Raw genomic sequence first — 25945 nt, 5'->3', positions numbered from 1 at the left:
GATTTATTTCACTTAGCATGACACCCTCGAGGTCCATTCACGTTGCTACAAAAGGCCAGATTTCATTCTTTCTCATAGTCATGTAGTATTCCATTGTGTGTGTATATACACATCTTCTTGATCCACTCATCAGTTGATGGACATTTAGGCTCTTTCCATGATTTGGCCATTGTTGAAAGTGCCGCTATGAACATTGGGGTACATGTGCTCCTATGCATCAGCACTTCTGTATCCCTTGGATAAATCCCTAGCAGTGCTATTGCTGGGTCATAGGGGAGTTCTATTGACAGTTTTTTGAGGAACCTCCACAAAAGCGGCTGCACCAGTTTACATTGCCACCAACAGTGTAGGAGGGCGCCCGTCTCTCCACACCCTCGCCAGCATCTATAGTCTCTTGATTTGTTCATTTTAGCCCTAGATGTACTCATTTTAAATTTCAACCACAGTTGCCATCAATTTCCCTAGTCATGAATCCCATCCCAGATTGGTCAACTTTCATTCTATGAGTAAGATCACCTTCCAGAAAAGGGCTACAACCAGTGCAGTTGCTGGTATCTTGATAAACACTGTATACCTTGCCAATTCGCAGATGAATGCCAGGATAAGTTCTTATTGGCGGAATTAGTCATTAGTTGATGCAGCTGTTAGATGATCACCCATAATGAAAACGAGCTGGTTGTCAAGATACTTAGATTCCCCTGCCAAACAGGTTGTAAGAATACCTCACATCCTATACAAAATTATAAAGCCTAAAACTATAAAACTTCTAGAAGAAAACATAGGTAAAAAAATTCTGTGACTTTGTGTAGGCCAAGATTTATTATATAGAACCCCAAAAACATTATCCATAAAAGAAAAAAATGATAAATTGGGTTTGATCAAAATTGAAAACCATTCTTAAAAAGGCATCGCTAAGATGAAAAGACAAGCCAAAGAGTGAGAGAAAATATTTGTAAAATGCATATCTAATAAGGGAGTTGTATCCAGAACACATGAAGAACACTTAAAACTTAATAAGAAGAAAATAAACAACCCAATTAAAAAATCGGGGAAGGACTATGAATAAAAGACGTATGTGGATGGTAGATAAGCACATGAAAATATGCCCAATATCATTAGTCATTAGGAAAATAAAAATTTTAAATCACAGTGAGATATCACTATACACATCTACTAGAATGACAAAAAAAATTTTTTAACTAACAAACACTGAAGGCTTTATGCAAGTGAAATAAGTGTGACAAAGAAGAAAGACAAATACTGTATGATAGCACATATATGCAGAATTTTTTAAAAAGTCAAGGTCATAGAAACAATAGGAGAGTAGTGGCTGGGTTGCAAGAAACAGAGGTTGGTAAAGGTACAAACTTTCAGCTATAAGTTTTGAGTAAGGCCTAAGAATCTAATTTAAAACACGGCAGGGGCGCCTGGATGGCTTAGTCGGTTAAGAGTCCAACTTTGGCTCAGGTCATGATCTTACAGTTCGTGGGTTCGAGCCCTGTGTTGGGTTCTGGGCTGACAGCTCAGAGCCTGGGGCCTGCTCCAGATTCTGCATCTCCTTCTCTCTCTGCCCCTTCCCTACTTGTGCATACCCGCTCTCTCTCTCAATCTCTCTCTCTCTCAAAAGTAAACATTAAGAAAAAATTTTTTAAAAACCATGGCAACTATGGTTGATAACACTGTATTGTATAATTAAAATTTGCTAAGATGCTAAAAAATAGAACTTAGATGTTCTTTTTTTTAAAAAAGAAAAAAGGATAAGTATGTGATGGACATGTTCATTAACTGGATTGGAGGAAGCCTTCCACAAGGAATGTATATATCAAATCATGATGTGTATTTACAGTGTCTTACAATATTATAGATCAGTTATACCTCAGTAAAGCTACAATCTTTAACAAAACTGATGACAGTAAGTGCTGGTGAGGATGCAGAGCAACTGGAACTCTTATATGTTGCTTGTGGGAAAACAAAATGGCATAGCACCTTTGGAAAATAGTTGGGCAGTTTCTTATAAAATTAAAATATACTTAACTATATGTCTCAACAATTCCACTTCTAGTATTTACCATTGGAAATGAAAATTTATATTTACCCAAAAACATGTACATGAAGCAGCTGATGTATAATCACCCCAGATTAGAAACAGTCCAGATGTCACCTGGTGAATGGTTAGATTGTGGTGTGTCTGTATAGTGGAAATCTGCTCAGCAGGAACAAGGAATGAACAACAAAGTGGATAAATTATAGGTGCTTCCAACAGAGTAAAAGAAGCCAAACTCAGAAGCTACATACTCTATGATTCCATTTCTATGGCACTCTGGACAAGACAGAACTATAGTAAGGAAGCATGGATAGCTCAGTGGTTGCCAGAGCCTTGGAGTGTGGGTAGGGGTTGATTGCAGAGGGACTCAAGGGAATTCTGGAGTGACACTGTTGTTTTCTAACTTGATCATCGTGGCAATTATACAACTGTGTGGATCTGTCAAAACTGATAGAATTATATCCTAAAAAGGGTGACTGTTACTGTTTATAAATTATTTCTCAATAAGCCTGACTTTAAAAAAAAAGAAAAATGATAGTCAAGCCTAAAGGTACGTCATTAGGGTTAAGATCCAAGCCTTTCACAGCCATTTGTTTAGGAATATTTCCTATTACTCAATGCAGATTATAAGGGTAACAGAATTTTGTCTCAGAACCTTCCCTGGTATGATCAGACAGAGCACCTAAAACAATAATTAGGATTTCACTGAGCTTATAGGACAGCCTGTTTGAACTGTGCCTGCCGACAGATGGAGGGTTTGGAATTGGGTTTCTTAAAAGATGCCTATATGTGTGGTGCAATTATTTGGACTGAAACCTACTTTCGTTAGAGTGTAACAGAAAGGTCATGGCGTAGCCAGTCATTAACCATCTCAGACTTCTTAGGCAGTTACCAGTAACTACCAAAAAGACCCTAGGAAGTGTGCGTGGTCGGAGTGGGAAAGGCCATGGCAACAGAGGGTGCGCTCCTTCCCTAAGCTCGTTCAGATCATCTTTCTTACTTAAGTTGCACCTCCTGTTGTGAACCTTTCGTGGGCTCCATGGCAGATTTCCATGAAACACTGGCACCTGTGCTTCTGAGTGAGCCTCACTGCCTTCTTTTTGTCTTGTTGTTGTTGTTGTTGTTGTTATTATTCTTTTGGTCTGCCCTACTAGGCTATGGAGTCCTTAAGGGCATAAATCATGCCTTACATTCCCAAGGCCTAGCACAATTTTATGTTTAAATAAATAAGTCAATTTATTTTAGTGTTTTACTTAAGTAATAGACCAATAATAATAATAGTGATGGTAGCCGACACTGACAATGCACCTGCTTTGTGCCAGGCCTGTGCCATACGCTTTACATTCAGCAGCGCCTCGGAGCGCCTTATGAGGTAGGTGTGGTCATCAGCGCAGGTGCGCAGACGAGGAGACTGAGACAGAGAGAAAGTAACTTGCCTGAAGTCATACTGCCCGTAAATGTTGGAATTAGGAATTGAAACCAAAGTAGTCTCATTCCAAAGCCTACTCTTCAGAGCTCTGTGACCTCTGCCTCTCATTTTCACTACAATAATATTCGCTGCATATATTGCACCATGCATATAATCTAGTCTTTGAAAGGAATTTTAGGGGCACCTGGGAGGCTCAGTGGGTTAAACGTCCGACTTCGGCTCAGGTCACGATGTCACGGTTCAAGAGTTTGAGCCCCCACATTGGGCTCTGTGCTGACAGCTTGGAGCCTGGAGCCTGCTTGGGATTCTGTGTCTCCCTCTCTCCACCCCTCCCCTACTCGTGCACTGCCTCTCTCAAAAGTAAACTTTTTTTTAAAGGAATTTTAGAGTTCATTTACTCCTCATCCCCAATGTTTGGATTAAGCAAGTGAGGATCACAGAAGCTGACTTGCTCAAGATTACTTACTTATTTACATAAATATTTACAGGGCCACAGCTGCTTTAAATGTTTGGGTGTTCTGTCACAAGAAGCTTATTCTTTTCATGAGGAAAATGTGTTACTAACTACTCTGCCCATCCTTGCCTCTCTTAGGGTTCACTGTTTCCATTATCTCATCCCCCTGGCAAAGGAGGGGAACTATGCCATTGTCGCTAACGTGGAAAGTATGGATTACGACCCTCTGGTGGTCAAGCTCAACAAAGACATCAGCGCTATTGAAGAGGCCATGAGTGCCAGCCTTCAGCAGCATAAGTTCCAGTATATATTTGAAGGTCAGACCCTGCCTTTGCCCTTGGGATTTGGGGGAAAGGAACAGGGAAGAGCTTTTGTTTTATTTTGTTTTTCTCTACTATTGAAGTTCAAAACTTGCAGTTGTTTGGGTTTTTTCCCTTTTCTTTTCTTTTTGGAGTAAAGCTGAATACCTAGTCTCTCTGTGTATGGCTAGGTAGAAAACAATATGGCCGCCATCTGCTCCCGGTTGATAAGATTGAATCCAACATAAGGCAGATAGCAGTCTGGCTGCCTCCCTGACATGCCACTTATGAGAATTGGGGAACTATGCAGAGTGGGCCACGAAGCCCACTCAAGAGGAATTCATAAAAGAAAAAGAAGCAAGATGCCTGGGTGGCTCAGTCGGTTAAGCATCTCTTTTTAAAAAATTTTTTTAATGTTTTTAATTTATTTTTGAGAGACAGAGAGAGACAGCATGAGCAGGAGAGAGTCAGAGAGAGGGGGAGACATAGAATCTGAAGCAAGCTCCAGGCTCTGAGCTAGCTGTCAGCACAGAGCTCAACGCAGGGCTCGAACCCACAAACTGCGAGATCATGACCTGAGCCGAAGCCGGATGCTTAACCAACTGAGCCACCCAGGCGCCCCAAGCATCTGACTCTCGATTTCAGCTTGATCATGATCTCACAGGTCTGTGGGATTGAGCCTCACAGCGCGGAGCCCGCTTGGGATTCCCTCTCTCCTCTCTCTCTGCCCTTCTCCTATGTGCCCATACATGTGTGTGTTCTCTCTCAAATTAAAAAAATAAAATTTAAATTTAAAAAAACTTTGAAAAGAAAGAAAAGAAAAAGGAAACACATACAATGAGAAGAGGATTCTAAAAGATCTGTCATTGGCTAAAATTATCAGTGGAAGGGCAAGGTTTCTCTCAAAGAATGCACTGTTGTCTGAAAAGACCAGAAGCATCTGATCAGCAGAGATTTCAAGAAGGCTGCATCCATAAATGCCTTGGGGCAGGCCAGCAAGGAAAGGTATGAAAGACAGTTCCATCTAAAAGCATTCGCCTTCAACATTTCAAGATAGGCGAAGCCAGCCAAATAATTTTTCATGTTGACGTCCTCCCCTAGGGACCCCTTTTAGGACTTCAAACTATATTCCCTTCTTTCTAGTTTTGGATTATTTGTATATAGATCTGGGTGCCAAAAGTGTCTCCGGTGTCTCTTAGAATTAAGCCAGTGTTATTTCAAACAATTAAGAAGGCACACAGTGCAAATAATTGTGGAACCAGGAGATAGGAAAGAAATGCTGGGCCATTGCTCACTTTATGAAACAGTACATTCCAGCACATTTGGACCCAAAAACTAAAAATCTTATTTTCCCATTAAATTATATCATAAAGATGGAGGTATGTTCTGAAAAGAAGCTAGCCCTAAAAGACTTTAGTCAGGAAGTCTAAGTGACTAAAAAGTTGGCTGTTCTCTGCATGGAGCTAACACTTTGGGAGCCGTAGCGGTGCCCGTCGGAGAAGTCACCCTCACTCACGACTGTTTCCCCCTTGCTCTTGACTAGGGCTCTTCCAAGCCCTATCTATCAACAGTCATGGTTCCCAGACTTTCTTTCTCATTATTCCCAGACATTTCTTAACATCTAATCCTAATGAATAACAACATCTTCTTGAAATATGGGCATAACACTCTGACATAGAATAGGGTTTAAGAAATCATAAGTTGGAGAGCTTCTGTTTAGAAAGCTCTAGCTATATCACTTTCTAAATTGAAAAGGCATAATATTGAATTTCCCAAGGGGTAGAGAGTAGGGGTGACAGGATCTCAGTCTTCTTTGGTGTGGCAGAAAAGAGTATGTTGCCACAGGTATTATTTGAAATTGCCAGGGACGCCTGGGTGGCTCAGTCGGTTAAGCAACCAACTTTGGCTCAAGTCATATCTTAGGCTCATGAGTGTGAGCCCTGCGTCAGGCTCTGTGCTGACAGCTCAGAGCCTGAAGCCTGCTTCAGATTCTGTCTCCCTCTCTCTCTGACCCTCCCCCACTTTCTCTCTCTCTCTCTCTCTCTCTCAAAAATAAATAAACAAAAAATCTTAATTTGAAATTGCTAGTATACAGTGGTAATATGAAGCAGATAACCTCTAATAGGTTTTATTGTTCAGTATTATAATTTATTATACATATTCATTATATAAATTTACTTATTTAATATATTGATTATTATTTACTATGCTCTATAAGCAGTGCAACCCCCACCCCACCCCACCCCCATTGCCTGCACTCAGCGCAGACTGCATTTTACTACGTCGGAACAAACTTACACCTGAAGTTATGGGCTCAGTTAAATCACACCAAAACGTGATCTACAGAGACTTTTCACATCAATCAGTTGTCTGGCTTTACACGTAAAATCCATGTGTGTGTTTCTTTTTCTCTGAGTAAAAAACTTTTGCTTCACTTTCAAATAGTAACACATACATGTGAGTTTGTGGTCTCAAAGCAACACTGGGTGAAGGGAGCCAGAGAAAAAGAGGATGTTCCTCCTCTCTTTTTCAATCTTCATCATAACTGACCGAGACTCAGTATTTTGCAGAGAGAGGGAGTCATTGAACCTGAAGAGGTGCCCTGCACTCTGATCTGAACCTTCACCACAGCGGAACTCGGACTTTGGGAGGGAAGAGGACAAAAATAATAGACCACTTGTAATGAGCCAAACTAGCTTTAGAGTTCCCGCGGAAGCTTTGAGGAACGGAAATCCACATGCATCAATTTCTTATTGATCTATTGTTGCTTTATTAGGTTCCAAATCAATTTTCGAGCCAAAAGTACACCCCTGTCTTTTTTTGTGGGAGGGAGAGGAAAGCAAACAGATCGTTGTATTTACATATGTTCTCTGCTTCCAAAACCACACTGCAGAAAAATGAGTCGCACTGCCCTTCATAGTTTATAACAACCTGGCATGTTTTCTTTTTAATTTTCAATATTTTTATTTTATTTTTGAGAGAGAGAGAGAGAGCAAGCGAGCAAGGGAGGGGCAGAGAGAGGGGAAGACACAGAATCAGAAGCAGGCTCCAGGCTCTGAGCTGTCAACACAGAGCCCAGTGCCAATGCCAGACTCAAGAATAGCAAGATTATGACCTGAGCCGAAGTCTGACGCTTAACCAACTGAGCCACCCAGGCGCCCTAACCTGGCATATTTTCTGAGCCCCTGGTAAATATGGCAGTACTGGAGCTCTGGATTTACCAGGTTATGTTGCATGAGCCTCTCCAAATCTAACTATTAGGATGATGTTTAAGTACTCCAGAATGATTATAAGATCAGTGGGCACAGCAGTCCTCAAAGGTATGTTTTCTTCGTTCGTTTAAATTTGTGGAGGATGAGAAGAGAGAAATCCTTCCAAATACACGTGTAAGTTCATGCAGGGTGGCACTAATCTGTCTTCTCTTTTTCCTCCCCTTATCTGTGCTGGCACCTCAGGCCTGGGTCACCTGATCTCCTGCATCCTCATTAATGGTGCCCAGTACTTCAGGCGCATCAGTGAGTCCGGCATCAAGAAGATGTGTAGGAACATTTTTGTCCTTCAGCAGAATTTGACCAACATCACCATGTCGCGGGAGGCAGACCTGGACTTTGCAAGGTAGGAGGAAGGCGTGGCGAAGTCCCTTGTGCCAAAGCCAGGATCCCATTGCCCTTAAAAATCATTTAGAAAAACAGAATCTTGGTACCTAAAACGTAAATTAAAAAAAAAAAACTGAAATAATTAGATGTTCTTTAGTCTCAGAGAAGGTAATTCTATACAATTCTGTTGGATGCTTAACCACACTTAGGCAGGTAGTTTTCCCTGTTGTCTAAGCTAAGTTCTTACTACAAAACGTCAGTAACTTTTTTCTTATTATAAAAATAATATTTGCTCATTGCATAAGAAATGTAACATAAAAGGCAAAAAATAAAATAAGCATCACTCATAAACCTTTCATCCAGAGACTTTGACATTGGGTGTTATTTCTCCTGGCTTTTTGTGCCTGTGCTAAGTATACAAATGAATTTACTGTGCATGCATACAATTTCTCTTTTTACAAAATTGGAACTATGTTAATGCAATTTTATATTTGCCTCAGTAATATTCTTTGAAAACAGTGTTTTTTCCAAAAGCCATTAAGAGTCCTTGAAAAAGTACAGTTGATCCTCCAACAACATGGGTTTGAATGGTACAGGACCGCTTACACACAGATCTAGTTTTTTGTACATTCCTATAAATATATTTTCTTAATAACATTTCCTTCTCTCTAGCTTACGTTATTGTATACAATAGTATATAAAACATATATAAAAGTAGTATATAAAACATATAACATACAAAATATGTGTTCATCAACTGTTTATGTTCTCAGCAAGCTTCTGGTCAGCTGTAGGCTGTTAGCCGTTAAGTATTGGGGGTGGGCGGGGATCAGAAGTTATACACAGATGTGCTACTGTAGGTTGGCACCCCTACTTTCCCACACTGTTCAAGGGTCGGTGCTGCCACTTTTAATACCTGAACACATATTCCATGGCATAAATTAGACATTACTTAATCATTTCCAAACCTGTGACCATTAGGATTTTTTTCCCTTTTTTTTTCCCTCTCATTATAAATAACAGGTGTTACATGAATCTTTTTTCCTCATCTCTTCTCTCTTCCAAGTTGAAACCCACCTTCTCTTCTCGTGTCCATTGTGGGGACTCATCCTCGACCATGCCCGCCCCCCATGTCCTTGAAAGGTCTTCCTCTTTTTTTTTTTAAGTTAACTGATTTTTTTATTTATCAATATGCAGCTTAAAGTAAATCCAAATATTTTTTTAAATTTTAATAGTTTATTTTCAAATTGGATTCCATATAACACCCAGTGCTTCTCCCCACAAGTGCCCCCCACCATGACCATCACCCCCTTCCCGCCCTCCCCCTCCCCCTTCGGTCCATGGTTCATTTTCAGTATTCAGTAGTCTCTCATGAAAGGTCTTCTTTTAAATCACACTCTTCCTTTCCCTTTTCTAGGTTTGCTGATCTCCATGTTTAATGTTTCTTTGTAATGCACTTTTTCACAATTAAGAGGTAATTTTATTCTCCCTTCCTGTGGCCTTCACACTGTCTCTCCCTTACTTAACTCATCAGCCCTGTGGAGTTTCGATGGAAGTTAAAATTTTGCAGAGGATCAATGATGATGATTGTATCTTGGTGCTTTATTGCTGTTGGTACCTTCGTGAATTATTCCATAAACTCCGATATGGTAGAACGTCATTTGTTTGAAGTAGTCCAGAATCCTCCTGCCCAACACTTAGTACTTCTGTGCATTTCACTTGATTTTTGGATTCCTCGAGAAATTCCAAAAAATTTGAAACAATTCTTAAGACTTTTCAAGGGATGATGAAATATTACATTAAGGTAATATGTGCATTAACTTGTTAAGACGTATGTGCCAGGATCTTTGTTTGGAAAGCATATGACCATATATCTTCATTTTTAACTTTTCTCCTGCAGTCTATCACTCCATTTGTTCCACTGCTACCCTGTTCCTCTGCTTCTCTGTCCTCCTCCCATCTTTTTCTTCCTTCATGCGTGTGTGTGTGTTCATTAAATTCCCTATTTTAGGCCAAATTTGGTAGAAAGCCTTCCTTGCTCAGATTAGGGAAACCAGGTGTGACTGAACACTGCATTTATTTGGTCGCTCTTATGGGGAATGATCTCATTATTGAATTAGTCTATTCATAATAACATTGACAAGGGGAAGTTAAGTACATGGAGGCCTGAGGGATACAGCAAAGCATTACTAATTCTCTGAGGAATATAATTCTTAAATTCAATCAGCCTTTTTTAAATGATTTTTTTTTATTTAGCTGAAATAAGTAAATTAACACAGTATTTGGCAGACAGTATGGGGCCCGGACACACACTAAAAAAAAAACGGCGTCTGAGTAATGAAATGCTGACTGGGCAGTATTGAGGTTGGCACCAGTGGGCTGTGTGCCAACAAAGCGTTTCTTCAGGAAATAATTGAATGGCAACCAAGCCATGCCTTTTACGGTTGGGTTTATGAATGATGTCCAAGGAAGGGGGCGTGAGCGGGAATGTGACCATTTGGGAGAGGTACTGCTGCTGTTATCTTTACTCCTAATGGATTATGAAAGGAAAGAGGCAGAATAAATACATAGCATTGGATGTTCTGTCCTTTTGATCCTGGCTCTGAAGACCTCTCCTTATAGACCTGAATGGCCCAGGAGACCGAGACAGTTCCTGTCCGTTTTCTCAGTCCCCAGGCCAGACTAAGGGCTTAGCATGTGTCTAGATGAATGGATAGGTACCAGATCAAGGCTACTTTTGGTGCTGGTGAAGGGCTTGGATAATAAAGTTTAGTTTTAGTTTGCCTTTATTGCCCTGAAAGTTTTAACCAGCTGACATGGGTCAGCGTTCTTAGAAGCTTATACAGAGCAGTATCTCCCTTGCAAGTCTTTCTTTGCTGAGCAGAAAGCAGTTTACAAAAGGAACAGTGTATCTCTACTGTTCGCAGTCTGTTTCACCCTCATTTTCTCTTGCTCCCATACACACATGCTTACAGAGACGCACTTTATAGCCTTATTTTTTTCTGTTCCTTGTTTTCTGTAGGGATGGGTTTTGTGAAATGGGCTCCATCCATTCTACTGGGTTTGAAGCTATGTAAAATAAATATAACAGCGATACCAAAATAGCCAGAAATGATAGACTGCAGCAGTGTGCCTCAGCATTCCTTAAGCAATGTCTAATCAAGCACGGACAGCATCTCTATTTCCAGCAAATCTCTGTTGGAATGTTATCTTCCAACACAGTAATTAATCACTAGTTGCCACGTGTCAGAAAATTTACTTAATGAGAAGTTGCAAGGCTCTTGTAGTTTTTCACCTCTATCGCCTTCCTGACCAGTGGAAAAAAGAACGCCCTTTCTGTAATAAAGAGGGATCTGGAGTAATTCCATTTGTGTTGATTCTTCTACTTGCAGTTTTGTTGTCTATCTTCTTTATACACCGCTTTACTCTAATCTCCAACAGGAAGATAAATCTTGGGTGAGCAAAGGATCAGGATAACCCATAGAATCACCAGAATTACAGAGAAACCCTCTCCCCTATGACAATGATATCTGTGATGATTTTGACCCTTTTGACCCTACTCTAAATTCTGAGACTCAAGAAGATACTCTGTCCTGGAAATTTACTACAGATTAACTAGAATATGTAAGGGCTTATGAGTGGGCTTGTTAGTTCCTTCCCGCAGAAGTCATCTTACCCTGAGCTGCCATGCATTTCCCAGAACTGAGTCACTGAAAGAACCTCATGGTCTAGGCACTGCATATTGGGAGGTGTCTGAATGGGCACTCAGGTCCCCGAGGTGGGTCTGACAGTCTTTACCGTTTAAGTGAAGCCATTATTCAAAAAGATGACCCCAGAGTTTTCTTCCTGGTTCTTCCCTCGGTCTCCCCACATTTTCCCTCTTGGATCTGTCTCTCCCATTACAGCTGCTCTCTTTTCTCCATCATCCCTGCTGTCACCTCTCTTCCTTGCTTTCCTCCTTCAAGGCCTCATCTCTCTTGGATTTTTTTTCTCATTTTGATTTCCTTTAGACTGGCATCTCTCATACGTAAATCCAAAAAGATAAGGAAATGCAGGCTTAGATTCAGGAAGTGGTAAAGGGAGACGTTCCAACACATATAAAGCTCCTCACCCTTTACTCATTCATTCATTCATTCATTCAACAGATATTTATTGAGTGTGCATTCTCTTTAGGTCCAACCCTCATGGAATTTACATTATTGTAATTCAGGCCATTAAGACAAACTAATAAATAAGTAAATTATAAAGTATCTCAGATGATGATATATGCTCTCGTGAAAAACCAGAGTGGAGTGGTCACAGAAGCCCTTGATGATACAGTAACATTTGAGGAAAGACCTAAAGGAATACTTGGAGCAAGCCATGTGGATATCTAGGGAGAGAGCATACCAGGAAAAGAGACATAGGAGGAAAGAACCAGAGGGAGGAGTGTACCTGTCATTTAAAGAATAGTCGAAAGGCTGGTATGTGTAGCTAAAGTGAATGAGCAAAGCAATGGGAAGAGAAAGAAATGATGTCAAAGGTTTAAGAAGCTGAGATCTGGAAGACTATTGCAATAACATTGGGTTTTACTTTGAGGGAGGTAGGAAGCTATCAGATGTGTGTGGAACACAAGTCTGCCATAATGTGACTTGTGTTGCAAAGGACTCAGTCTGGCCACTACATTGCAAGTAGATAGTTGGGGAGGGGAGGTTACAGGCAAGGGCAAAAGTAGGAGCTGTTAGGAAACTATTGCATTAACCTGCCTGAAAGGTAGTGGTGATTCAGACCAAGATGGTAGCAGTGCAAAGTGAGAAGTGGTCAGATTAAGAAATATTTTTAAAGTAGAGCTGACAAGATTTGCTGAAGGATTGGAAGTAAGCCAGTGACTCCAAGGTTTTTGTTCTGAGCATTTCAAAGGTTGGCATTTTGATTTACCAAAATAAAAATGAGCCAGACAATGGGAAAGGCAAGTTGAGTTTGGGGAGGTAGCAATGGGGCAGATAAGAAGGGGGTATCAAGAGTCTGGGTTTGGAAATACTAAGTCTGAGATGCACATTAGACATATGAATAGAGATAGTGAAGAGAGAGCTGAATATACAAATCAGAATTCGGGAAAGAGGTCTGGGCAGGAAAGGGGAATCTGGGAATCATCTGCTTATGGATGGGATTTAAAAATATATCAGTAAAGCCATGACATGGAGGGAGACATGAGATCTTATTGAGAACAGAAGCAAGACGGAAAAGAGAAGCCACCCAAGAACTGGGCCTTGGGTAGGTGCTCCAGGGTTGCGACGTTGGAGCGCTGAGGACACACCAGGCCAGGAGCCCGAGAACCAGCAGCCGATGAAGAAGGATGACAGCAGGAGAGAAGTCTGTGTCCTGGAAGAAAGTGTTTTAAGAGGAGAGTATCTCCATCTGTGTCCAACAGTGCCGGTAGGTTAAATTAGCTCAGGACAAAGAATCCGGCGCTGGTAGACCTGACAAGAGGATTGAAATGCTTCAGTCTGCACTCCTTAATCTTCCCTACACAGCTTACCTAGTACAGAAACAAGCTTTGGGAATACGCTTCTCGCTCCTCAATTCTGTGGTAGGGTCTGATGCATTCGTGGCAAATAAAAATGCCATCAGAGTGTTTCTGGTGTGATACTGAAAAGACCAAATTGGCAGCCTCTCTTTTCTCATTGAACGGTCACTAAGAAACCTCTGCTCTTCCCAGCATATGCGCCCATCATGTGTTTCCCATGAGGAGGCGGAGTTGTGGTCTCTCTTTGGACACTGACTGAGTGGTTTTATTTTTAATGAAAGGCAGTCTCTGCTTTTGCATGCCCGGTCCCTCCCTTCTCCAGCCCTAGGTCCCCTTCCAGCAACTCCAGCTTAGCTTTGGACTGATTCTATATATGTTTACTTAACCAGTGAAGTCCTATATCTCCCATGTGTAATACACAAACTTAGGAACATCTTCACAGAAGCCAACAACAACAAAAAAAATCCCACTGGAACCATTTGGAATCAGGGAACCAAAGGAGAAAAAAATCTTGCCTGAAATGTGTCCTCAACATACAAGCTTATATGGAAAAGTATAATACACCATATTTGTTTAACTCAATAAGAGGCTGAATCAAGACAAAAGAGATAACCAAAAGAATGGGAGAAAATATTTGCCTATCATGTCTCTGATAAGGTACTTGTATCCAGAATTCCTGGAGAACTCTTACAACTCAATAATCCAAAACACATAACTCAAGAAGAAAGATAAAGGCGCCCCAGTAAGAACCATCATACCTAGTGCCCAGATCTTGGTTTCCAATACTCTTCTCCAGCAAAAGGAACCCGGGCTTCTGGGAGAAATGGCTGTTCTAGGACTGGGACAGAAAATATACAAGTTGAGCCTGGAGCATTTTATAGGGCCAGAAATTTAAGGAAGTACTAAATATCACATATACACACACATCCCACATTGACAGGAATGTGTCAAAGGGGCACAGGAACCAACTGAAAGAGTTCCTAATGGCCAAAGCAAGGACATTTGAGCAACAAAATAAAGTATTGGATTATGACACAAAGTATAGAATAAATATTTATGAGTCCATAGGGATATAAGTAAAATGACTGAATGAATTAATAATAAGTGAGGAAGAAGAGACAAATCTGTACAGAAGAATTCCAAACAAGTTATGTAGAAACTAAAGGAGGAACGTAACTCCCCACTTTGTAAGTAGACGTTGCACATCGGAGCTTCCTTCCAAAGAATACATGGAATGGGAGGAAAGGAACTTCATAGTAGAGAAATCTGACCAATTGTACTTCAGTCAGGTGATCGAGGGTCAACACCAACATGCATAAATCATGTTGACAGATAATACCCTTGATTTGCAGGGATGAAAATACTTGACCTCGGTGATCTTTCCCAAAACCTATAACCTTCATACAATTGAGGAAAACATCAAAGAATTTTCAGTAAAGGGAAATCCTATGAAATACTTGACCAGTACTCCTCAAAACTGTCAAGGTCACCAAAAACAAGGCAAATCTGAGAAACTTTTGTAGCCAAAAGGAGTCTAAGAAGGCAAAACTGTTATATGCAATGCAGTATCCTACTTGTACATGTAATGTAACATACATCTACATGTAATGCAGATGGACCCTGGAACAGAGAAAGGATATTATGTAAAAACTAAGAAAGTGTTAATAAACTATGGACTTTAGTTAATAATAATGTATCAATATTGATTCATTAGCTATGACAAATATCACACAAATCTAAGATGTTAACAATAGGGAAACTAAACATAAGTTACATGGGAAGTCTTTGTGCTACCTTTTCAATTTTTCTGTAATCTAAACTACTGAAAATCTACTAAATTTAAAACTACGGAAAATTTTTAAATAAAAAAACAGGCAAAGGATTTGTATAGCCATTTCTCCAAAGATACGTAGGTGGCTAATACACACATGAAAAGACGCTTAACATAATTTCTCATTAGGGAAATGCAAGTCAAAACCACAGTGAGATAACCCCATTATACCCACTTAAGATTGCTGTAATCAAAAACACAGACAGGGGCGCCTGGATGGCTCAGTCAGTTAAGTGTCTGACTCTTGCTTTCTGCTCAGGTCATGATCTCACAGTTTGTAGGCTAGAGCCCCATGTCGAGCTCTGTGCTTGGACAATGCAGAACCTGCTTGGGATTCTCTCTCTCTCCTTTTCTTTGCCCCTCCCCTGCCTCTATGCTCTCTCTTTCTGTCTCTCTCAAAAAATAAGTAAAGATTTAAAAAAAAAAAAAGACAATCTGAGGCACCTGCAGGGGCTCAGTCAGTTGACTGTCCATCTCTTGATCCCAGAGGTCAGGTCATGATCCCAGAGTCATGAGATGAAGTCCTGAGCTGACTCCATGCTGAGTGTGGAGCCTGCTTAAGATTCTCTCTCCCTCTCTCTCTCCCTCCCTCTCTCCCTCTGCCCCTATCCCCTGCTCTCACATGCTCTCTCAAAAAGAGAGACAGAGAGAGAGAGAGAGAATGAGAATCCATCTCCAACAAGTGTTGGAGATAATGTGGAGAAACTGGAATTCTCATATGTCACCAGCAGGAATGTAAAATGGTGCAGCTGCTTTGGAAAACAGTTCATCACGTCCTCAAAAAGTGAAACATAGATTCACCATATGACCCGGCAGTTCCTCTTCTAGGTATTACCCAAGAGAAATGAAAACTTGCATCCACACAAAAACCTGTATGCAAATTTTCATAATGGCCCAAACGTGGAAACAACCCGAATACCCGTCAACTGATAGATAAATAAAAGGTGATAATGGGTGTTTTTCAACTATAAAAAGAAAGGTACTGATTCATCCTATAACATGGATGAACCTTGCAAACATTACATTAAATGAAAGAAGCCGGTCGTGAAAGAATGTATATTATATGACTGCATTCGTATGCAGTGTCCAACACAGGCAAAGAGACAGAAACTAGAGTAGGGGTTACTTAGGGCTGAGGGGCTGGGAGAAAATGGGAACACGGGTTGCCTCATGTTTTTTACTTATTTTTTGAGAGAGAGAGAGACAGCACGAGCAGGGGAGGGTCAGAGAGAGAGAGGGAGATACAGAATTTGAGGACAGACTCCAGGCTCTACGCTAGCTATCAGCACAGAGCCTGATGCGGGGCCTGAACCCACGAACTGTGAGATCATAACCTGAGCTGAAGCCAGACACCCAACCGACTGAGCCACCCAGGCGCCCCAAGAGAATGTTCTAAAATAGATAGTGTTGATGGCTGCACAATTCTGTCAACATAACAAAAACACATATAAATGTACATTTTAAATGAGGGACTCATACGGTATGTGAATTATACTCCATAAAGCTGTTAAATAAAAGTTGAATGTTAAAACTTCAATGTTAAAGCTGTCACAGGAAATAAGGAGCCCAAGTTTTATAGTCACATCGATGGGGGGACTTTATAGAGGAAATATCTGACTCTGTCTGAGTTTCCCTAATTTATTACGGAGGTAGGAGATGAAGACAGAATTTTGGGAGGAGGTGATGCTTCATAATCATCTTAAGCAGAATTATCCAGGTCGGGAGAGAGTCATTTCAAACAGAAAGGGCAATTCTGGGGTGCCGGGGTGGCGCAGTCGGTTAACCGGTTAAGAGTCTGACTCTTGATTTCAGCTCAGGTCATGATCTCATGGTTCATGAGATCCAGCCCGACCCAGGGCTCTGTCCTTACAGTCTGGAATATTTATTATTCTCTATTTATTATATAAGTATATATTTATATATTATATTTATATATGAAATAATAATATATTTCTATAATAAATATAAAAATAAAGTCTCAAAAAAATAAAGAGATAAAGAAAGGGCGGTGCAGGGTGACTGGAGCAGACAGTTGACAAGAGAAGGGTAGGAGATGAGGCAGGAGGTGACGCTGCACACCCGCCACCTCCTGAGAGGCCTCCCCTCCCCCCAGCACTCCCTGTGTTGCTTACCCTGATTTGTTTTCTCTTAGCACGCATCACCATCTTACACATTCTCTCTTTACTTGTTTATCTGTCCCTTATCTGTCTATGAAAGTAGACCTCGAGCTGCCTGAGACCAAGCTCTTGTTCCGTTCTCTAGCCCCAGGACCTAGAACGCCGGGCCTACTGTGGTTCGGTAAATGCTGGTGGGATGAAAACGGGAAGGTGGTCAGACTTCATCCTGCAGGGTAGATGGATTCAGTGAAAGAGTGAGGTGGTCAGATTTGTATTTTTATTGGATTACTCAAGCAGCTAAGTAGGAAATGGATAAGAGAACCATAAAACCGCAGGCCTTGCAGACCAAGTGGAAGGTGATTGTCAAGAGAGGTGTGCAGGGCCTGAATTAGGTCAGTGCTGGGGGCGGTACATGGAGGACCCGAGTTGAGAACTAAAATTGGCGGGACTTAGGGAGTGGCCAGACAGAATAAAGGAGCCACGGTACTTTCTGACATGGGTGTCTAAGCTGCTCACAATACCATCCAATAAGATAAGCCTAGGAGCACCCTTCCATTTGCTAGATGGGATGCTGCCCAATTCAGAAATCAGTGAATAAAGCCTATGGGAGGAGGGGGAGGGAGGCTTGATGGAGGAGAGATCAGCGGATGTGACGGGTATTAAGAGGCCCGTGAGATTTCCCAGGGGAGACGTGTAACGTGCCACCGGGCAGGTCAGCGGGAAGCTGGGGTCGCGGTGGGGGTGGCGGTATGGAACAAGCAGAGGTGGAGAGTCATCGGCCTGGGATTGTCGTTGGAGCCCATCAGAGAAATAAGCACCGGATAATCACTGTAGATGGAGGTCGTGGCCTGCGGAGCAGAATGTAAAGGGGATGAGAGGAGGCCCTGAAGCGGACGAGGAAGGGGTGGCCCCACAGTGCCTTCCTCAGAGTGACAGAGTGACAAAGCCAGCCTAGAAACCGAAATCAGTCGCTTTGTCCTTGACCTTGTGCTATATCTGTGGCTGAGAATGTTGAACCCCTTCCAAGGCACCCGTTCAGGCGGACTTACTTCCTACACACCTACCTATTGCACCAGGAGCGGCACGTTTTGGTTTTCTGCAGGAAAGGTTATGGGTTTTCTTACTCTGACCAGGGTGTAGCCTGATAGACAGGAATTAGCAATGACATGCTGCCATCTACTGGAAACTCCCACAGACCTGCACACAGACGAAAATATGTGGTCCCCTAAACCCCCATCAGTCGGACGCATCCAGGGTGGGCGCTGCCTCTCAAGTAAGCTTTGGAGGTGATTTGGCTGAAAATAGGAAATGTCCCCACCTATTAAATAAAATGTTACTTGATTGCCTTGCTGGAAGAGCAATTTTGCTTCTGAAAAAAATTCATATGTACGTATTTTTCATATTCTTTTCTCTGCTTCTTTTTTCTCACATTTATGCTGCCATTGGTCTTATCTGCTCTAATCTTAGGATAACCTATTCCTTTTCAAACTTTTTTTTTAATGCTTATCTATTTTTTTTGAGAGAGAGAGACAGGCAGACAAAGTGCTAGTTGGGGCGGCGGGGCGGCTGGGTGGGGGCAGAGAGAGAGACACACACAGAATCCAAAGCAGGCTCCAGGCTCTGAGCTGTCAGCACAGAGCCCAACGCGGGACTCGAACTCAGGAATCCCAAGACCATGACCTCAGCTGACGGTAGACACTAAACTGACTGAGCCTCCCAGGCACCCCCAACCTATTCATTTTCAAACCTTTACCTGTAATACTCCGGGTTTTTGACTCAAGATTATTAATCGTGTGGATTTGTGGTTCATTTTATGGGAGAGATTAGTCTGCTAACAAAATTCTTTTAATGGTGATGCCCCCTAAAAATTCTGTTTTATCTCTTGAATTTGATGATCATGCAAAGCTAGCCCTGACTTTCTGAGGGGCCAGAGTAAATTGAGGAACATGATGGATTAAATAGCTTTTGCTGCCTGGTAGAAGGAAATACACCCATTAATAAAATTTAATAATCAAATAAACATTTGTAGGGCCTGATCTCTGAGAAATTTTTCTTTCAATTTTTGTATAAGTAGATTTCAGTAATATTCTGTCTCATTAATTAAACTTTCATTTGCCTTTGTGACCTGTTTCTGACCATCCCTCTTTCTACTGATCTATTTTTTCTGTGTTTATTGTACTCATAGTAGGTTCCATACATTCTAGCAATTAATTGATCTTTAATTAATTACTTAATGAGGGCTCTTTATCCCCCATAGAGTACCTCCCCAAAATGAGTATTTATAAAGCTGTATTGGTATTTGATTTCTCATATCTTATGTCTGAGGCTTTGATTAAATAAGAATTCTTTTGATTATGTTCAATTAATGTCCCTATACCTTGTACATATCTAATGTCAATGTATAATTTAGGATTCCTCGAGATTATTGGCAGATAGTCGTAGGCTTCCCTTTGTAGCACATGTGCTGAAATTGGAGTGATTCAAGGATTAGCATAGATGACAGGCAGTATTATTGCCAATAAAGATCCCAAGGAATGGAAATCAGAAGTGACTTGCCCAGAATCTCTCAGCCAATTGTGCTATTTATATGCCCTGCACTACCTTTGTAGTCATCATAGTTAGGAAATTAAATTAATTCACCCAGTGAGGCCATTTTTCTGCCAGAAAATGATTGTGCTAAAAAGACATGTACTGAAAAGATATGAAGCTTGTTCTCGACTTAAAGCCCAAGAATGATCATTTCCTGACTTTATGAGAATTCTTACTGAAAAACTTTAGGCTGGAAGCTGACCTTTCTTGCTTTCTAAATGAAGATACAGTGTTTAATTTTGCTGCTTAAATGTAGGAAATAGGCAGAATCGCCATGGCTGTAAACGCAGAGCTACAACCCTTCACAAACAACATCAAGGCCAGACGTGTCCCTGGCGCCTTTCTCATTATACAATTCTTGTGACTAGTTACTGTAATTGTGTTTTGGTTTTGGCTTCTGGGTGGTTTTTTTTCCCCCCACTCTACTTCTCTATAATAGCAATCTAAAATGTCTATGAATGTGATCTGTGTTTCAAAGTGTTTGATAACTCTGCATTTACATGTATATTTCAGGGAGCATCCTTAGCTAAATATAAACACGTTCCCAGGAAATAAACATGTGGCTGGCCTTACACACCTTTGACTCCACACTGCTGTCCCTGAAGCAAGGCCAGCTTCTAGAAGACAAGGGACTTGAGTGTAAACTACCTAGAGGCCTAAATTAGTTACTTCCTTGCAGTGATGATATAAGTGCAATTATTATTACTATTATATAGTTAATGGGGTACATGACATGAACCCTAAGAAGTACTTTACCTGTATTGGTTCACAGAACCCTGAAACTTTATGTGAAATTCCATATGTAACTATTAGTACCTCATTTTCTTTTTTCTTTTAATTTTTGTTAGCATTTTTATTTATTATTAAGAGACAGAGCATGAGCATGAGCAGGGGAGGGGCAGAGAGAGGGGGAGACACCGAATCCAAAGCAGGCTTCAGGCTTTGAGCTGCTAGCACAGAGCCCGACACGGGGCTCAAACCCACAATCTGCAAGATCATGACCTGAGCCGAAGTCAGATGCTCAACCAACTGAGCCACCCATGCACCCCAATTATTACTTCATTTTCTAGATGGAAAAAACTAAAGCTTAAAGAGGCTACTCAGATTCTCAGTTTACATAATAATAAGAAAGATTCAAATTTAAGTCAATCCAACACCAAAGTCTATGGATCTCCTTAACCATGTGAAATCAGGGCTCTCATTTGGTAACTATTGGGTCTCTGTTTGCTTTGTTTAATTAAAATATGATTTCATTTTTCAATTAGGCTCTTCGCTCTCAAATGTTTTCTTTTCCTTAATTTTTTTTCTAGTTGTCTTTCCCCTTTGATTTCCATCAAGCTCTGGTCTCTGGCACTTTTAATTAGCTTTAATTAGCAGTTTCAATGTAGGGGGGCTTTAAGGACCCCCCCCCAACCCTGTACTGCACTGGAATGTGTTAGGTAGGGCTGGTTTTGCTTAGCCATTAGATACTCAGCACTGCTTATTGGTCTTCTGTCCCCCTTCCAAACACCTGTCCTGGAGCAGTAGCATTTGACTTGACATTCCAGAACACTCTGAGAACCATACCACAGACACGATCATATCACCAGTAAACTCTTAGCACTGATCCAAGTACACATACCGGTACTCTTAAAACATCAAGCATATCAACCAAGTGGTTCTCAAAGGCTAGAAGGTATAAGAATATTGGGGGTGGGGGAGGGCTGTTGCTCCTGGGTAGCTCAGTCCATTGAACGTCCAACTCTTGATCTCAGCTCAGGTCCTGATCTCAGGGTTGTGAGTTCAAACTCCATGTTGGGACCCATGCTGGATGTGAAGCCTACTTTAAAAAAAGAAAGAAAAAAAATTTTTGTAGGAGACTTCCTTTAAGTGGCATTCTTTGATTCCATCCCTAAAAATTCAGATTTGGAAGGTTGGGTAAGAGAGAGAGCAGAATCTGGACTTTGTTTAACAAGTGCCCAGGGGAGCCTGATGCATTAATTCTCGGACACTCTTGGAGAAATACTGGCCTACCCTCACGTTCGGTGAGACTCACACTAGGCCATTTCTCAGCTCTTAGTCTCCATTATTCCCTCATATTCCTTCTTTCTCCTGGTGCAGGCAGGAAACGTAAAACTTGCCTGAAAGCCCTCTTCTGGTTTAAGTGGAACCATTAAGATCACCCTTCAAGGCAGTCACCATTATTATTATTATTATTATTATTATTATTATTATTATTATTATTTGGGGGCTGACTCAAGCAATGTTCTTAGAAGTTTCCCAGCGAACTAACTAGTATTTCACTGATCTGTAGGTGGCCAATAAACAAATTCAGTCCATGATTGTGACATAAACTTGGGCAACGTCACTTCAGCTCATTTAGCGAAAGTTTCCTCATCTATCCTCATCTATCCGACTAGAACGTCAACCCTAGATAACTTGCCCAGACCTCCAGATGTTGAGCCGGAGATGGGGCTCTGAGGTCCAGAGCTCCACCTTGACCACCAGCTCTCAGAAGAGACCCTCAAAGCAAAGATATCTAAAAGGAAGCCGATTAACCTTAATTCCAGTAAAGATTTCTGAGATACCCAGTACGTAACAGGCACTTCTAAAGCTTCGTGAACCGGATGGACAAATGAATGCGTGCGTGTTCACGTGAATGAATGAAGAAGGAAGTAACGGGGGCCAGTTTCTTTCACTGGAACTTGTGGCTGCGGCTTTTGCTCACCACACCTCGTGCAGAGTCACACAGGCAGAAGCTGGCTACTGCTTTTGCATAACCTATAAAGGTCTTCTAAGGCTCCGAATGGTTATTCAAAAAATAAACATGTAGGTACTCAAAAATATAAATGTCATATCTGCTGTAGCTCTTCATCTCCTTTGCTGTGCTCTGGCTTTCCAGCTGATGGAAAGGTTTTATTCACATCAGCCATTTCACGTTTTCCTGGAGGCACTCTTAATCTTTGTGTTCTAACCTTTAAAGACACAGGCTTCCGTTGCCGCTATAATGATTTCCATTGCCTGGCATCTACATGTTTAAATTCCTCCAAAGAATTGCCCGCCTTCTATTTTTCTCAATTGCAGATGGAGTCAAATGGGGAAAGAAAGCAAGTCGGGGTGTGGGGGTGGGGGAGGTGGGCAGGAGAGGCCAGGTCTCGATTGACTTTTCTCTTGATACCCACGTCAGGGGAAAGAGTGGATCAATGGCCTCAACTCCCGAAGCAGGCATTAACACTGCGTCTCCTTCTCCTTTAGGCAATCTCTTTCACTAAGACACTGATGAAACATTTTGGGGTACTGGGGACAGAGGAGGGAGGTTGGGGAGTTTTAGTGACTGGAGCATTTTATTGACAGCATTAAAGGCTTCATGGTTATATTCGACCAGAAATTAATTACAGCCCAGTTCCCCATTTCTCCCTTAGGTGACAGCCTTCTGTTGACGTGTGCTGCTGTGAAAGTAATAATAGGTTTCAAATGTTTGTGAAAAACATAAAGTAATTACTTGCTGTGATAAATCAGTCATCTGAAGTTTCAGCTTCTCTCCCCTCCACGTATGTGGCAGTGGGTCTGTTTCTTTTGTTAACTTTAATTATATGGCATGGGAGCATTTTTATTTTTTAGTTTTAAGAAATTGTGCCTTTTTCTTTTCTTGGTTTCCTAGTTCTCCAGGGATGAAAGTATTGAAATGATAATGACACATAACTAACATTGGAACAAGGGAAGCGTATGTCTGCCAGGGAGCTGATTGCCTTAGTTAAGTTTTGTAGCTATTGGCTATCAGCTATTTGCCAGTTTCTCTAATGAGCCTTAAATATTTACTGTTTGTTGTACAGAGGGAAAGAATGTGCTCTCGGCCATTCTGAGGTTCCTTCTCACTAATCGCATATGTTTAAATTACGGGCCCTGAAGCTAAAGAGCCTCTAATAGCTCTTTTCCCTTTTTTAAATTAAAAAAGTTTCCAGTAAAATCTGCAGCTCCTTCCCTGAGTTCCCTTGCTCCAATAGGGCCTGTGCAGATCTGCTTGGATGATACCCCTTTATTAGCTCACCTGTAGAATAAGAGAAATTTCCTTTGGACAACTATCTTAAAAGAGACCCTTACCCAAGCAGATACAGTAGTGAGTACCAAATACTGGCCAGCATGACATAACATCACACATAGGTGTCTTGCTGTTAGCACTAAGGCTGGCTACCCCCCTAAACACGTGAACTGTACATGCTCATCTTTCTTTTCAACTCCTATAATAACTCAGTTCTTCTATGCTGTCTAATCTGCCTTGCCCATTCCTGCTCAGTGAGCCATTACAAGTCCTAACTTCAAAGGCTTGCTTAATCTCCTGGATCAAGCTATCCCTTTCTTAGAACAGTAAGTTTTTCCCTTTCCAATATTAATCTCTCTCTTCGGACTATTGTTTATATTTCAAACCGAGAAGAACAGTAAGAATCGGTTATCTCATTATTTATCAAATTTATTAATTGGGTATCCATTGGATAATTTTGTATGGAGAATCCTTCTAACTGGGACTTCCGAGATTTTTCCATTGCAGTGATAATTGGTGTTCATGATGTTTGCCCCTGTGACTAGAAGATCCTATCCATCACCCAAGAATACTACTACGTTTAGTATAGTTTTAGTATTATGTCTATTTTACTATACTCTGTCTTCTAGAAACTGATGACTCAATATGACATCTCAGTATAAGCTAGAATCTCTGATTATACCTGGCACCCCTTATTTTCTTTCCAAGCTGCATCATGGAGTTTTTATAGCGCTATAAGTCTATCATAGCATTTCAGTTTTCCACATATAAGTAAAACTAGGTAGTAACAACAGATTGCTTAAAATATCTTTATTTTACTATCATTATCATTATTACAGATAACTGCTATATATTGAGCACATACTTTGTATAAGGCTCTCTGATTAGGTGATTTATGTACATTATCTTAGTTAATCCATACAATAACCTAGTGTGCTTACATATTAGCATTTTCATTTTACAAATAGGAAAATTGAGTCTGAAAGATGAAGTAAGCCAAGGTCTACACAACTAGAAACTGACAGACCCATGATTCAAAGCCAGATCTATCTGCATTTTAGCTGTTCTTCTACACAGCTCGTGACAACGTAATGCATTAGTATTTCAAGAAGATATACCACAGCCTCAGTGATTTTATAGACTCTATTAAATGGTGATGACAGGGTGTTCCACGTTGAAAGGGCGTAAAGTAGGTGTATCAATTTTTTATCTTCCCTGCAAGAAATTGAAAGGAGATGGTGTTTTGTAGGTCTATGGGGATAAACAAAAGGAGGCCAAAAAGATTATGAGAAAGGATTTTGGCATAGTACCTGAGGCCTGTCTAGGAATGATCGCAGTATTTTCGGACCCAACACAGGCGGGAAGAGGTGTAGGACCTCAGAAAGAGCTGGCACGCAGTAGCATTAGAGGGTGTCCAGGTCAGGAAGGAAGGCTGGCCCAGACGGCACAGGGAGAGTGGGGTCACTGCCAAGTGCAAACCCTAATTCCCCAAGTATTAGAACACATACATATGGTGGTAATACATATGGTAATGATAATGAAATGAAATAGTCTTAAAATAGCTTTTAAGAAGCTACTGGTTTTTCAATGAATTTTAAATATTCAGAAAGGAGGGGAAAACAAGAATATATGTGTTTTTGTCCTATCAATAGAAAACCCAGTCATTTTAAAAGAAAAATAAAAGGAGTACTATATGATTGACATTTGTCATTTTTTGACCACTTAGCTTCTAAATCTCTTTCCGTGTTTAGAGAATTCCCCCCAGCATGGCCTTGGAGGGAGGCGGAGCCCATCTTCCATCATAAAAACACAAAGCCCGGGCTTGTGTACCATACGGGGACCCAACCCATACTAAGCCAATCAGATGCACTTGCTCTGGACTAACCAGGGAGCCAGAGACCTCAACCAAGGTCAGGGGTAATGGAGAATTATATGAAGTAGTATCAGCAGCGATGGCAACTTTTAGTGCCCTGGGGTAGTGGCAGCAGCAGTGGCCGTGGCGGAGTCAACATCCGCTTTTGCCGGCAGCACCGCAAAACGTGGTGCATGTTTAAGCAGTGGC

General features: G+C 41.2%; 1 protein-coding gene across 1 annotated transcript in view; it reads left to right on the top strand.

Annotated features, from left to right (window-relative positions):
- Positions 1-25945, top strand: part of EXOC4 (exocyst complex component 4) — a 734942-nt gene that overhangs the window by 668578 nt on the left and 40419 nt on the right. The window contains exons 16-17 of the mRNA XM_029923156.1: positions 4066-4244; positions 7682-7841. Coding sequence (XP_029779016.1) covers positions 4066-4244; positions 7682-7841 — 339 coding nt within the window. The remainder of the gene's footprint in view (positions 1-4065; positions 4245-7681; positions 7842-25945) is intronic.

This window comes from Suricata suricatta, chromosome 2 (assembly GCF_006229205.1).
Source record: "Suricata suricatta isolate VVHF042 chromosome 2, meerkat_22Aug2017_6uvM2_HiC, whole genome shotgun sequence".
Classification (NCBI taxonomy): domain Eukaryota; kingdom Metazoa; phylum Chordata; class Mammalia; order Carnivora; family Herpestidae; genus Suricata; species Suricata suricatta.
The sequence above is the reverse complement of the archived record's forward strand: the minus strand, read 5'-3'. Positions and strand labels throughout refer to the sequence as shown.